The 15,670-nt window shown below is 34.8% G+C and overlaps 1 protein-coding gene across 1 annotated transcript; it reads left to right on the plus strand.

Moving 5' to 3' along the window:
- The first annotated feature begins 1,639 nt into the window (after positions 1–1,639).
- On the plus strand, positions 1,640–10,008 carry LOC141724319 (kinesin-like protein KIN-14C). The gene is made up of 17 exons (XM_074526416.1): positions 1,640–1,873; positions 2,694–2,945; positions 3,191–3,335; positions 3,415–3,524; positions 3,629–3,748; positions 3,851–4,054; positions 5,077–5,286; positions 5,367–5,441; positions 5,524–5,670; positions 5,741–5,876; positions 6,153–6,262; positions 7,412–7,573; positions 7,703–7,920; positions 8,158–8,239; positions 8,802–8,906; positions 9,001–9,105; positions 9,543–10,008. Exons 1-17 carry the CDS (start codon positions 1,826–1,828, stop codon positions 9,720–9,722), a joined length of 2,409 nt encoding a protein of 802 aa, XP_074382517.1. The 5' UTR covers positions 1,640–1,825; the 3' UTR covers positions 9,723–10,008.
- Positions 10,009–15,670: the final 5,662 nt, after the last annotated feature.

Here is a 15,670-nt window from a genome sequence, read left to right on the forward strand (position 1 = left end):
TTCAGAATCTGAGTCATCATCACTCTCAGAACTTGATGACTCAGTATCAGACTTTATGAAAAGAGCTTTACCCTTGTCTTTCTTTGAGGAAGCTACTTTGGGGGATTCTTCTTCAGCCTTAAGAGCAACTGTCCTTGACTTTCCTCCTTTCCTCTTGCTTCTTTGTTCCATCTCAAGCTCATAAGTCTTGAGCATACCATAGATTTCGTCAAGAGTTGTTTCATCAAGATTATAGTTGTCTCTTATTGTCGTTGCCTTCAAATCCCAGCATTCAGGAAGAGCTAACAGGAACTTAAGGTTTGAATCTTCAAGATCATACTCTTTATTAATCAATGACAAATCATTCAAAAGTTTGACAAATCTATCATATAAATCATTCAATGACTCATTAGTCTTTGAGTCAAAGTGTTCATACTCTTGAGTGAGTATTGTCTTCCTGTTCTTCTTAATTGTCTCCGTTCCCTACCGTGTTGTAGACTTCCAGATGCCAGAGCAGGTAGTACAGGTTATGTGTGAGCAAACGCTTAGTCGGAAAGTTGTAAAGATACAAGTTATCTGTTGGTTCCAAGTCGGAATCGATTATGTAAATTTGGTTTTATTTTGGGTTGTAATTTATATATTATGGTTGGTAGTTGTAATCTTGTCTCAAACTTTATCCTGTTTGATCCTGTTAGTAGTTAATCGTGGTTTATGCATATTTTATGATAGTTTATGGTTGTGTGGGTCCTCATTTCCTAACCCCGAGATTGAGGGCGTCACAATAGAGATGCACAAAAAATATGAATCCAAAAAAATAGTCCGATTCGATTCGAAAAAAATTGGATAAAAATGAAATCCGAAAAAAACCCGGTCAGATCCAATCCGTCCAGCAAGTCTTAACTGATTACATATTTTTCGTTAAATTCTGCCCTGCCCGATCTGGTAAAATCCCGGATTTATGCCGGATCCGGAAAAAAGCTCACCCCGATCCAGATAAAATCCGACCCGGTCCGATCTGCCCCGTTAAAAATCCGGATTTTATGTTGATTTTTAATAAATATTTGAATAAAACATTGAAAAATTTATATTTTATCCAAATTTATTTATAATTGAATATTATTTAGAATAAAAGTCCTAAATTTTAATAAACTCTTTAGATAATTCATAGTTACACATATTTTACTTATACGTGAACACCTTCTTATTAATATTAAGTTCGAATTACCAAGATATAAATTTTAAATTTTAGACTATTCTAACGTATAATATGAATAATTTATTTTAAATTCTAATAAGAGTATATATGTAAAAATAAAATATAAACTTGCAAACACAATTCAAAAATATAGGAAAATAATATACTAAAAAACTTAAAATTATTAATATTGAAATTATTTTAAAAAAATCTGCGACCTGTCCAGCCCAATCTACATTCCTAAACTAGCCTAGTTATTCTGAACGAAATCTGTACCAGCAGAACCTATTTAAAAAAACCCGCCCCAATTTCAAAAAATCTGAATTTTGTAAATTCCAACCCGAATCCGGCAAAATCGAGTTTATGGGCATCTAAAAAAGAGAGAGAGAAATTGAATTAAAAATTAGGACCCAACAATAGATCCGACCGGAGCGGCTCGTTAGCCAAACTCAAGTGAATCGAATTCAATAGAATAGAAGCGCCACTTCTCATTTTCAAACTAATTCAAATTTTTCAACACCTACGCTCTCTCTCCTACTTTCACTCTCCCCCCAAATCGACCAATCTAGGGTTCAATTTCAATCTCTCTGTAATTCACTTCCAATTATATTTACATACATTCTTCTTGTATCTATCTTCCTTTCCGTGGATATGGCGTCACGGAATCAGAATAAGCCCCCTCCTCGCACTCCTCTCACTGTAATCCTTACTCTCTCTCTCTCTCTCTATCTCCCCCTCTCCCTCTTTCTCTCTTATCTCCCTGTGTCATTTAGCTTATTCACTCATCTGATTTAGTATATATGTGAATTTGTTTGATTAATTGTTGAGAAAAGGTACATTTTTTTGGTAAATGAGTTTTAGGGTTCATTTCGGATACCAAATTTAGTGATTTACTTCCGATTTGTTAATTGTGTGTTCATTCAAGCCCTCTCTTTGTTGATGATTGTTTGTTTTTGTACTTCTATATCTGTTTTTGCGGTCGATGAGCTTCAATTTCAGGGTTAAAGATCCAGAAACATTTTTAAAAATAGAGGATTTTTTTGAGCTTATTTCGTAAGATTAGTATTTCCCCCCAAATAAAAGTAGAATTTTTAGATTTTTGACTGTAGGGGTTTTATTATTTTTTGGGAATTTTTAATTTTCTTACAATTGTTGGTTGTCACATCTGTTTTATGGTTGTTTGGTTCTGTTTTGTTTTCTACTTCTATATATGTTTCTGCTAGATGAGTCATGGTTCTCGAGTTGAATTAGGAAACGGAACAAATTGAACTTTTTTACTTAGAATTATGGTGGATGGAGTTATGTATAGGTATGAATTTACTCTAGTTTTTAGCATTATTACAATCCCACTTGGAGGTTGTTAATGTTTACTTTACAACGCGCTCCAGTCCGTCTTTATTTGTATAAGCCTATGGGTATGGGTAAAGCCCTTGTTGTTGAAACTGGAGAACCAACTGATTGACAAGAGCAGCCTAACTGGAGATGCTAAAATTTAGGATTTTGGCTGTTTGTTTTGCAGAAAATTAGTAACCAAGATGATGGACCTAATGATAAGCGCAGGAAGGTCACAACTGGGAGGATTATGGGATCTACAGCTGCTAGTCGAAGGAGACAGGCGACAGCCGTAGTGTCTAACCGCCAAGATGCTGCGGTTGGTGGTAATGCTGAATCTGTAAATGAAGAGTTGGAAAGTGTAAAAGTAGAGTTCACCAAGGAGGAGGTTGATGTGTTGATTAATGAGAAGATAAGAGCAAAGAAGTTTGACTTAAAGGTCAGCTTCATTATTTATCCATATATGTATGAATATTATTAAATACCTTTTTAATTTGATTAGTATCCTAGCATGACTAAACTTGAGTAAAGTTGTTTTCTTATAATTTTAAATGGGTCCCATCATAATTTTACATTTATCACTTCCATTTCATTTTGCCAAATGAGGAAGTATGTGCATCTGTTTGCTGTTTCTTTTGTTGGTGTTTGGTGCTCACTAGATTAGGTGACTTATTTGCATTTTAGGGCAAAATGGAACAGATGAATGAGCTCATAAATAAGCTCAAACTCTGTATTAAATGGTTTCAAAGTAATGAAGAAGAACACATTCAAGAACTGGAAAAGCTTAAGAGTTTGTTAGAATCAGCTGAGAGCAGATGCACAGAAACAGGTTAGTTTTTGGCAATTAACTTTGACTATTAAATGAAGAAACAACCTTCTAATGCAATGCTTCTCTTTAAATATATTAGAGACTGCAATGAAGAACAAGGAGGAAGAATTGAATAAAGTTATTGCCGAACTAAAGCAAAATATTGCTTTATTGCAAAATAAATTGGCTGAGCAAGAATCCTTGAAATTGGTAAATTCGCAGTAAAATTATTTTGCCATCTTATGTAAATTTATATGTTTTTCTCCTTTTATCCTCAACTCCTTGTATATAACTTTAATCTTTGATGTTAATAGGATGCCATAAATGCTCACAAGAGAGAAAAGGAAGCAATGGAGGAGTTAGAAAAGGTTCATGCTTCTTTAATTGAAGAGCATCAAAGGGCCAAGCATGAGATAATGGATGTCAATCAGAAAGTAAAATAATTTGTAATTTAGTAGTACCATTAACCAAAGTACTCAGTTAAAATGCAGATTTTTTAATATTAATTCAATGCCTTCTTTTTTGAGAATTTGTAGTTTGCTTCTGTTAATGCTGATCACAAGCGGTTACAAGAGTACAATAAAAGCTTGCAGCACTACAACAGGCAACTTCAGGCAGATGTTGCTACTGCTAATGATTCAGTCAAGAGAATTGAAAAGGAGAAATCAGCTATAGTGGAGAACCTAAGCACTTTAAGAGGCCACCATAACTTGCTGCAGGAACAATTAACTTCCTCCAAGGTATGGCCTTTATCATTTTAATTATCGAAGATCTATGAATTTTATCATCGGACAAGATAAAGCATTATTTATTTTTTATCATAACTTGGAGAAACCAGTATTCTTAAGCATTCATGAAGTGTGGATGGTAATATATGTTGCGAGATATACTTTCTGTGTCAATGAATAATTTTTTTTATTGCAATTGAAGAGACTAAGTTTTAACTAGACAGCAATGCCACATTTTTATTGCATATTAGATCACATGGCAGGTAAAAATACTGTATCTGCACTCTGCAGCAAACACTTGAAAAGTCCAGACAGCATTACATATATATAAGATGTGATCGCTTCTGCAACTCTTAATAATATTTAATCTCTCTAATCACCGACCAATATGTACTCATAACTTTTGCCAACCAAGTCCCCCAGCTTGAGGAATGCCTTGAAGACAATATTCATCCGATGTCCACTTCCACTTAATCTCTTTCTGTTTTTGGTTGCTAAGATGATTTCTTCAATGTTCCTTTTCCCATTCCTATAGCTAGGAAAATTTTTGTAGGGTTCATAACAAAAAAAGATCAGATTAAAAAAGCCTTTAACCAACACTTGTTAGTATAAGAAAGCAACAGTTTGTTTGTAAATAAATTGGGAGTTGAGGGGGATTCATATCTTATGCATTGCATCTTAGATATCATAATGGCATCTAGCATCTATATCTGATCCTTTGGATTCTGTCAAAAATTGAAGCAAAACAAACACAAAAAACGTGACCTTGAAGAAAATGATACATATATGATATTGGTTCTGTAAAAAGAAGTTTTCCTTGATCTTTCAACTTCTAGTATCAGTTGTGACACTTTAGGGGATATATATCTATATATATATATATGGTAATACTTGAATTTGACATTATTACATTTGATGTAGCACAATAAAGAATATTCATACCCACATACATAGATCGCAGGTCCTGGATAAATGACAGTTTGGCCCCAGTTTGGGTTATAACTGATATTTATTTTGTCTCATGGTTTCAACAGGCTCTTCAAGATGAGGCTATTAAGAAAAAAGAATCACTTGGAAGTGAAATTGTGATACTTAGAGGGGAATTACAACAAGTAAGAGAAGATCGTGATCGACAATTATCACATGTGGAGGAATTGAATGCTACTGTAGCCAAGTACAAAGATACTACTGGTAAATCATTTGCTATGTTGGATGATCTGACTTCGAAGTCGAATGCTTTGGAGGTTAGTACTGTTAGGTTGATTTACAATTTACTACTCCTACATGGTTTGCTGGTTGCTGAAATTTCAGATTTCTTTGGCAGGAAAGATGTTCTTCTCAAACTGAGCAAATCCAAATATTGCAGCATCAGTTAGCCGCTGCAAACGAGAAGCTAAAGGTTGCAAAAACTGTTAATTGTATATCATTCTGCAAATTTTACACTTTTAATTACCTTTAATGGTATTTATATAAATCTTCAGATCACTGATCTATCCACTTCAGAGATCAGAGCAGAATTTGAAAAGAAAAACCGAGTTGTCAGTGAACTACAGGAGCGGCTTAGAGAGGCTGAGCTTCAAATTGCCGATGGAGAAAATTTACGAAAGAAGCTTCACAACACTATTTTAGTAAGTTAATTTTCTCATTCTACTGGTTTAATCACTTTTGTATATCATTACTAATAAGTTATTGCTGCAGGAGCTTAAAGGAAATATTCGTGTATTCTGCAGAGTACGGCCTCTTTTACCTGATGATTCTCATGGAACCGATCCTGCTGTTGCTTTTCCTACCTCAGGTGAATTAGTTGGCCGCGGCATTGATTTGATTCAAAGTGGTAAGAAATGCCCTGATATATTGTATATATGTGCCTGTGTTAGCGTTAACATGTCTTAAAGATTTTCCCTAAAATTATATCCTAGGCTCAAACTTAGAATACTCATAAAATTCATTTTTATTTTTCAGAAATATTGGATTGCATAGTGAATAAATGTGTTTGGCAAATTACTTAACAGTTAACAGTGTGTTGCATATTTGTCATTGATATACCAACAGCTGTGTAGCTATTCTCAATATTGGTATTCGTGTAAGCCTTTTTAACTTCTATCAACAGGGCAAAAATATCCATTCACATTTGACAAGGTTTTCTCATATGATGCCTCACAGCAAGATGTTTTTGTGGAAATATCACAGCTGGTGCAAAGTGCTCTTGATGGCTACAAGGTAATTCCTAATTTATGCTTGGAATTGGTGTTTCATGGAATATGCATAGTAAATAAACAAGATATATAAATCTCAACAAGTATACATATGTAGATGCTAGAGTATGATAAAATTGATAAAAAGAGTATCAATAAAATTATTAAACAAGTCAAATTAATGATTATGTAGTTATCAGGAGTGGAGATAGAACTTGTGTTTATAATAACAAAAGAGATGAACTAGCAAGCGTGCTGAAGATAAATTAATCACCTTCTTTATATATCCTGCGCCCCCAAAATCTTCATCGAGATTACTTTGGTCTTCCACACCCTCAAATTCTGTATCTTTCTCCTCATGGATGTCCTCCACATCTGTTAAGCACCTTTTAGATAATAATCCAAAGTAGGCATGCTTCCCCTTGTTGGACTCTTGCGAACCATGACATCGTGACATAGAATATATTATATATATCTCAATCTTTTCTTTTTACTTTCTTTTGATCTCTTCTGTTTCATCGTACTTCTTATGTCCCATAATACTTGTCACTATTACTTTTCATAGTATTTTAAGACGTATTAAAAAGATAGTGGTATATTTTTGAATTTTTTGGATAAAAATCTACGTGTTTCATTTTTTTACAAAATAATTATAAGTTACTTCTGTTTATGTCTTAAAATGCGTGCAAAAGTGAAAGTCACAATTGATGAGAGTCATGAGACAGAGGGATTATTTTTCTCTGTACCCGAGGTAAGAGTTCTCTGTGGGTTTTTCAAATAATATTCCGGTCTCAAGACTGCTAAATCTGATTTTGATGACATTTCTAAAACCATTTTAATTTTTTCCCAAAATCTGTAAAATATTCAACGAACAATGCTGTGTGTTGCTCGCTTAGGCACATGATACCATGACTCACTTTACATGATGCCATGAAGACATCGCTATACCAACATAATACCATGAAGGCTCACTTACATTGCTTAAGCGAGAAGTGATGTGACAATTATTTATAGAATTTTTACCAACATGTTCTTCACGATTATTTTTAAAATTCTTGCTTATGCCAATTTTCATATCTATCATAATATGAAACATAGGAATATTCTAGTTAGTACATTTGACCATCAGACTTATGTGTTTCTCCCCAATCAAGTGAGTTTTTGTATTTGGCAGGTTTGTGTTTTTGCTTATGGCCAGACAGGATCAGGTAAAACCTTTACCATGATGGGTAGACCAGAAGCCCCCGAGCAGAAGGGTTTGATTCCACGATCTCTGGAACAAATATTTCAAACAAGTCAGGCCTTGAAAACCCAAGGCTGGAGATTTAAAATGCAGGCAAGTTTCCTGTTTATCATTTTTTCCGTTTAAAATTAAGACAGTGTAGGGATGAGTGCACATATATTACATAATACAATTATTTCTAAAATGCATGTCCTTGTAACTAACTAGCGGTGTTACTAACAGGCCTCGATGTTGGAAATTTATAATGAAACAATACGTGATTTGCTATCACCCCGATCAACTTCCTCGGACATCATACGTACTGAAAATGGAGGTTCGGGGAAGCAATATGCCATTCGACACGACGCGAATGGAAACACCTACGTTTCTGACCTCACCATCGTGGATGTATGTAGCATAAATGAGGTTTCCTCTCTTCTGCAGCAGGCTGCACAAAGCAGGTAGGTTATGCAATGTATCTATTTGTCTTGTCTCAGTAATTTGTATTTGACACAGTAACGACTTAGAAGTTACTGCCTAAGGGCCTTTTTTTATTACCTATCCATGCAAACATTATTTCAAGTCGAAACGATATCAATAATTGAAATTCAATTTGACTCCGTGTCTGTAATTCGTCATACAACTATGACAAGAACATGTATGTGTTTGAAACTGAAATAATTGTTATTCTTTGCCAGGTCTGTTGGCAAGACTGACATGAATGAACAGTCATCTAGAAGTCACTTTGTCTTCACATTGAGAATCTATGGAACAAATGAGGTATGTGCTTATTATTCTGTTCTTAGATAAGGCGAACAAGATTTAATATATCAACCATATTATGCTACAAATGTGTAAACCCGTGAGATTTATTGTTAACCTGTAAACTTTACTAAGAATACTAATATAATAAGATTCATAATGTAAAACATAGTTAATGATACACATGTTATAAGAATCCACTTTGTTTTCACATTGAGAATCTATGGAACAAATGAGGCATGTGCTTGTTATTTTGTTCTTAGATAAGGTGAACAAGATTTAATATATCAACCATATTAAGCTACAAATGTGTAAATCTGTGAGATTATTGTTAACCTGTAAACTTTACTAAGAATACTAATATAATAAGATTCATAATGTAAAACATAGTTTATGATACAAATGTTATAAGAATACAATTTCCTACGAATAGAGATAAAATCCAATAATATATAAAAGAAGATTCCCTAAAAGTACAGTTGCACTTCAAATATTGTATGTTTGTAGGTGTAAAATCCCCATTTATAAGTAATACTCTATAATCATATTCCATGTTGAGCTAATATTCCTAATCTTTTAGAGCACTGAACAACAAGTTCAAGGTGTGTTAAATCTCATTGATTTAGCTGGTAGTGAACGACTAGCACGGAGTGGAGCAACAGGAGATCGACTCAAGGAAACACAGGTATATCTTATGTTGACCAAGCCCGGCCACTTTTGGTCTTTTTGCTATATATCTTATAAAATTATTGTGCTGATATGGCCGTTGTGTCAAACAGGCCATCAATAAGAGTTTGTCATGCTTGAGTGATGTCATTTTTGCCCTTGCAAAGAAAGAAGACCATGCTCCATTTAGGAATTCAAAGTTGACATATCTTCTTCAGGTGAACCATTTTTTGTACCTCTTCAAAGAAAATTAAAATTGTTAATTACTAAAGCACATGCCATGTCATAGTCAAGAGGGCCATACTAAAGTCAAATTATGTACATTATGAAGTCATTCCAAAGTCATGTTTCTCTAGAAGACTTATTTATCACTGTAAGAAAATAATATATTTCTCCAGCTATTGATCAAACCAAATAATCACTCTATTATGCAAGCAGTCTTGTATTACCAACAACTAACTTTGATCAGATTTGTGCACTTTATTGTAAATAATGTTAAAGAAGTAAATAATGTTAAAGACGACACTAACTTCGTTGTAGGGGTATGTATAAGCTGGTAATCTAACTTATAAACTTATGTCTTATAGGGTGTATTAAAAGTTGATAAAGAAATGTTATGAAGAAGTCACTGATATAAAATTCTTTGGTTGTGCAGCCCTGTCTTGGTGGAAATTCCAAGACTCTTATGTTTGTAAATATATCTCCGGACCCGTCTTCTACCAACGAGTCATTGTGCTCACTTCGATTTGCTGCCAGAGTGAACTCCTGCGAGATTGGGATTCCTCGAAGACAAACTATAAGGCCTCTTGAGTCTTCTCGTCTCAGTTGTGGATGAACTTGGTAGAGACATAGACCCTTTGTTCTGTTGCATCTTGCAACCTTTTCTGTTGTAGCTTATTTGATATGTTTTACATATTTTGAGTGTATTTCTGTAGTTGTGGTGTGATAAACATAAAAGGCTTTCTTTGCTAATAGTAACAAGACCATCCCTTGTTTGGATGGTTCATTTATTAGGCACTAATTAGATATTGATACAATTATGTTTTAACAATTAAAATATCTTTTGTATGATTTGATGCAATTAGTTTTGATATGAGATATGGTTCAATCTTTAAGCGACAGACCTCCAAATCAACCTTAAGTTCCTTTCAGTTGAATCGTTGACACTTATCTACAAAGAATTCAGCATGGATTATGATGTGGTATATGTTCTTCACCTGACATTGAAACTAGACATGACTAACATAACTTAACTAGAGACATAATGCAAATTCAAGATTACTTCAATAAAAAAAATAAATGGTGGATTCTTCCCTCTTAATTTTGTGAAAGAAAATCAAAATATCAGGTGGAGTTTACCTACAACTTTAAAAATAATGGTTTTGTTTTTGACAATATCACAGTTTGTAACAAATTCCGGTGCAAAAATAGATGAAAATGCATAGTACAAGCGGTAATGTGGTATGCTTATTTGGTTTATAACTGAAATGAGTTGCCATGCCACTGTGAAAAGAGCTATCTGAGAAAACAAATAGGCCTGTACATGGATGTTTATGCATACACGGCTCGGGTCCATAGCCTCGCTTTCCTGGGAGCACTACGTACTAGGGAGTAATTCACGAGTTTGTGGTCCAAATTCTTTTTTTTTTTAATCATTTTTACTAGATTTTTTTTTTTTTGACATTTTGGTGCTAAAAAATTAGTATCTAAATTATTTAATCTCCAACTTATTATGATATAACTATAAATAAAATAAAACATGATTCAAATTATAAAAGATTTACCAATCGTATTAGAGAAACACTTAATTTAGAGAAGCACTTGTACACTAAATATATGTATATTTATACCATAAAATTTTATTAAAAAAATCACTAATTTTTGTTTGTTTACGTGTTCAGTATGCCCCTACATAAATCTGCTCTTTATAGGTATTAATGATTAATGTTTTGTGAATTATTATTGTGGCCAGGTTGGTTAGTTTGTTTTGCTCCTAGTAGTTTTGTTATTCGGTCATTTTCAATTTCAGAGGAAATGGAAAAGTGTATGTTTATTTGGTTTATAAGAGAGAAGAGTCCCCGTGACAAAGTGAAAAGAGCTATCAAGTACACACTGAGAAAACAAATAGGCTAAATATTTATAATTCATGCATAAATAGTTAAATACCAGTTTTCAAGTATTGACAAAAGTTTAGCAACAGAAATTGATCGTCAGAGTTGCCGCTAGCTGTTGCTGTTAAAGTGATACGAGATGCATTGTTTTTACCTCCTTTTCCTGCAAATTGACAACTGGGAGCTTACTAATCTCACTACATTAACAACTTCGAAAACAGTAAAGTACTTGATTAACTGTCAGCAAGATTACCATTTGATGGCTGGCTCAGAGGCGCCAAGAGCATTAGCTAGTGGAGTACTTCATATAGGCTGTTGCAGAGGCCTCGGAATCTCATCATAGAAACTTCTAATCTCATATTTGACGTTGCAGCAGCATAAGACGAGACCTCCTGTTCTCCCATCGGAACATTTCAGAACAGGGAAATGTTATTTTCAAAGCTTTGGAGATAAAAATTATGCTACGAAAATTAAGGGAGTCGAGGAAGGTCCGAATAAGATCTTATACTCTTTAACACTTCCCCTCAATTGTACGATACGTTTCGTTACGATTAACAACGACAAATAAACAAGATTTTATACTCTTTAACACTCCCCCAATCGTACGATACGTTTCGTTACAATTAACAACGACAAATACAACCAATACCATTAACAAATTTTTAAATTAAATAAATGGGGTGGGAAAGACTCGAACCCGAGTCCCTCCCTAAACTAAACTCTGATATCATGCCGTTTAAAACTTTAAGGTACTAGAGAAATATCCGAACATGATCTTATACTCTTTTAACATATAATAATTCCATTTGTGGAGTGATTTCTATTATAAAAGAATTAAAAAATGATTATGGTAAGTATCTAACATTTAACTATGACAAATTTCTGATAAAACTCATAGGAATCGGAGGCCAATTCCAGTAATAGACAGAAGTGGAACTATGGTGATGCTACAATGTCCAAAGAGCTGTAACCTCGCTAACATTAATAGACACGATGCATTCTTAATCTTGATGAATAAATAAAATTTTCCGGTACCAAGTCCCTAAGGGACTAAGAAGCAGGGACACTCGCTGCCGAGTCCCCGTGTCGAATTATCGGACACACGTATCTCCGTACCGGATACACCGATTCTTCCATAATAGGCGGACACACGTATCTCCGTACCGGATACACCGATTCTTCCATAATAGGCTGAGTGACAAAAATAGCCGAATTTGAACATTAGGATAACCAAAATAGCCAGTTTCAAAAAATTGGCCAATTATGGCTGAAAGAATACGCATATTACACCGCATATTACACCGGAGTAAGTGTCAATACGCATTTGAAGTTGGAGTATTAATCATTACGCATTTCAAGTTGGAGTATTAATCAATATTTAGTACACAATACGCATTCTTTATCAGGGTAATTAAACTCAATATGCATATATCAAATGCGTATTACTATTATAACATAACTATAGGTTTCCAGTAGGCAACCTGGCATCACCACGTGACCATATTCTGTACTTCAATTTCATGTCTATTAGTTACTGTTGGGAAAGTATCAACAATAGTATATAACTACTATACTAACACAATGAGACAGTTATATAATCAATAACAAGAACAAGGCAATAGTACCAATAATGAAAACAAAACACGAAGGTCGTAAATAAAATATAATCAGCAACTGTAAAAGAAAATTAAGAAGGGAAAGAAAGCTTAGCGTAATGAAGCTTTCAATCACAGCTGAGTCACCAATCCCTCGAGAGGAAGAGGCTGTTCTTGAAGAGTTTATTGCCCTCACTTACTGTGTTCAGAGACCGCAATAACCCTCCCAGGATAAAATAGCAACATCACACCGGTTCACAGCAACTCGATGTACAAACAGCGATCAGACCTCAGTCGCCAAAAAACCTATGCTCATCTGTATAAGTTTGGAGGAGAGAAAAAGAGGAAGAAGATGATAGCTAGGGTTTTTACGTATGTATATTTCAACGTCAATCAACCTCTATATTCCACAATGTTTTGTTCAGTATATATATTACATCCCAAAACATAACTGAATATATTACATTAATTAAAATAAATATTCTGACTTAAATTCCATTTAATGAATATTTCCAGAAACGTAACAGTCGGTATCAGGATTTAGCCCATCAGGATTTAGCCCATCAGGATTTACACTTAGAATCAATGGATAATGCACTCAGCAATTCCATCAATGGATAATCCATTTTGTGCATCAATGGATAATCCACATTGTACATCAACGGATAATCCACATTGTGCATCAACGGATAATCCACATTGTGCATCAACGGATAATCCACATTGTGCATCAACGGATAATCCAAATTGTACTTCAACGGATAATCAAAATTGAACTTCAACGGATAATCCACATTGAGCATCAACGGATAATCCAAATTGAACTTCAACGGATAATCCACACTGTTCATCAACGGATACAATATTCACATTAAAAACAATATAATAAGTCAGTAAATATTTTAATTAAACATTTCAAGCTACTAACTTAAACTCAATTTCTTTATGGATTACACTAAGAAAATGACTTAGATCCAAACATGAAAGTTTAAGTCCTCATAACAAGGAACTACTTCCAACAATTAGTTTTAGGAAATTACATCAAGAACATGTCTAAAACATGCCTCAAACTTTCCATTTTCTAACAATCCCCCACAAATCCATACAGAATTGCATATCAGATTTTATCATGACTTGCTTTTTAGAGTCGGTACCCTCCCGGGTTTGAACCCTCCTAAGTCCTCTACTTCGATGGCTACCGGATATAGATGGAATATTTCACCTTGAATCTTTATCCGTGAAGTGTAACCACACTCCATAGACGACGACAAGTCAAAGGCTATGGTCAGATCTACGGCTTAGAGACATTATGGTCTTGTCTCGATCCTGTTAGTCGAATGCTCCAAGGAATAACCCTTTCCTCTAATTGCGACCACACAATTGCATTCGCTTAGCTGGGCATCTCCAAAGATGTACTGCTAACATCTCGTCTTTCGACTTGACCCCATTCAGAGTTTACAAATTCTGACACAGTATTTGGTCCATCAGAATTTATTAAATCCTGATCCAAAACTGTTACAATCAGAGTTTGTTTAAAACTCTTGCTAACTAGCAGTCTAAGTACCTCTAAAGGTTTACAGGGGATAGACTTAGATACATAAGTATCTAAATATATATGGTAGAGATACTACCAATTCATCCTTACAGCTTGTTATTACCACATTGAATACACTTCGAGGGATCTCCTCTCAGGTGTATTGGGTTCCCGCTGTTGATGAATTATGATGGGTTATCAGTCCCATCCCCAACCTAGACTTAAGGACTACAGCATGCTCAAGCCCTTTAGTCAGCGGATCAGCTATATTATTCTGAGTTCCTATGAACTCTATAGCAATAATCCTATCAGACACAAGACCCCTTATAGACTTAAGCCTAACTTGGATGTGTCTCTTTATTTTAGCATTATACTTAACACTTCTGACTTTGTCGATAGTTGTACGGCTATCACAATGAACAGAAATGGCAGGAAGCGGCTTGCTTACTACAGGTAACATGCTCATGAGTCCATGTAACCATTCAGCCTCCGTCCCCGTGGCATCAAGTGCACACAGCTCAGCCTCAAAAGTAGACCGAGTAATCAAAGTCTGTCTAGAAGACTTCCAGGACACTGCTCCACCCGCAAAGGTAAACACATATCCAGTCACTCCATTGGACCCGAATTTCTTAGCTATCCAACTTGCATCACTGTACCCCTCGAGTACCCCCGGAAATCTCCGGTAATGCAAACCAAGAGAAATTATTCCCTTGAGATATCTAAGAACTCTATCCAGTGCCTCCCAATGAGTCTTGTTTGGACAGCTTGTATATCTAGCTAACTTAGATACAGAATAAGAAATATCTGGTCTAGTCACATTAGCAAGATATTGCAAACTCCCAATAATCTGAGAATACCTTAACTGAGACACATGAATACCTGAACTATTCTTGATAAGGTCAACTTTAGGATCGAATGGAGTACAAGCGATTCTACAATTTGAATAACCATACTTCTCAAGTATAGATTTCTCTATATAATGAGATTGTGTCAAGGTTATTCCATCGGTTGATCGAGTCAACTTGATCCCAAGAATCACACTAACTTCACCCATATCCTTCATCTCAAAATGCCTTTTTAAGAAACTCTTTGTCTCGTTAATAATCTCAATATTGGTTCCAAACAACAAAATATCATCCACATATAGGCACACAATCACACATTCATTTCCTCTAACCTTATAGTAGACGCACTTGTCACTTTCATTAACTAAAAACTCAAAGCTCAAAACAGTTTCATCAAACTTCTTGTGCCAGTTTATAGGAGCTTGTTTTAGGCCATAAATGGATTTGACTAACTTGCATACTTTCCTCTCGTTACCAGAAGCAACAAATCCCTCAGGCTGATCCATATAAATCTCTTCTTCAAGGTCACCATGAAGAAAAGCTGTCTTTACATCCATCTGATGGATGATAAGACCATGTACGGAAGCCAATGCAATAAGCAATCTGATTGTTGTCATTCTAGCAACAGGAGAGTATGTATCAAAATAGTCAATTCCTTCTCTTTGCCTAAAGCCCTTAGCAACTAGCCTAGCCTTGTA

The sequence above is a fragment of the Apium graveolens genome, chromosome 5 (assembly GCF_009905375.1).
Source record: "Apium graveolens cultivar Ventura chromosome 5, ASM990537v1, whole genome shotgun sequence".
In the NCBI taxonomy this organism is placed as follows: Eukaryota; Viridiplantae; Streptophyta; class Magnoliopsida; order Apiales; family Apiaceae; genus Apium; species Apium graveolens.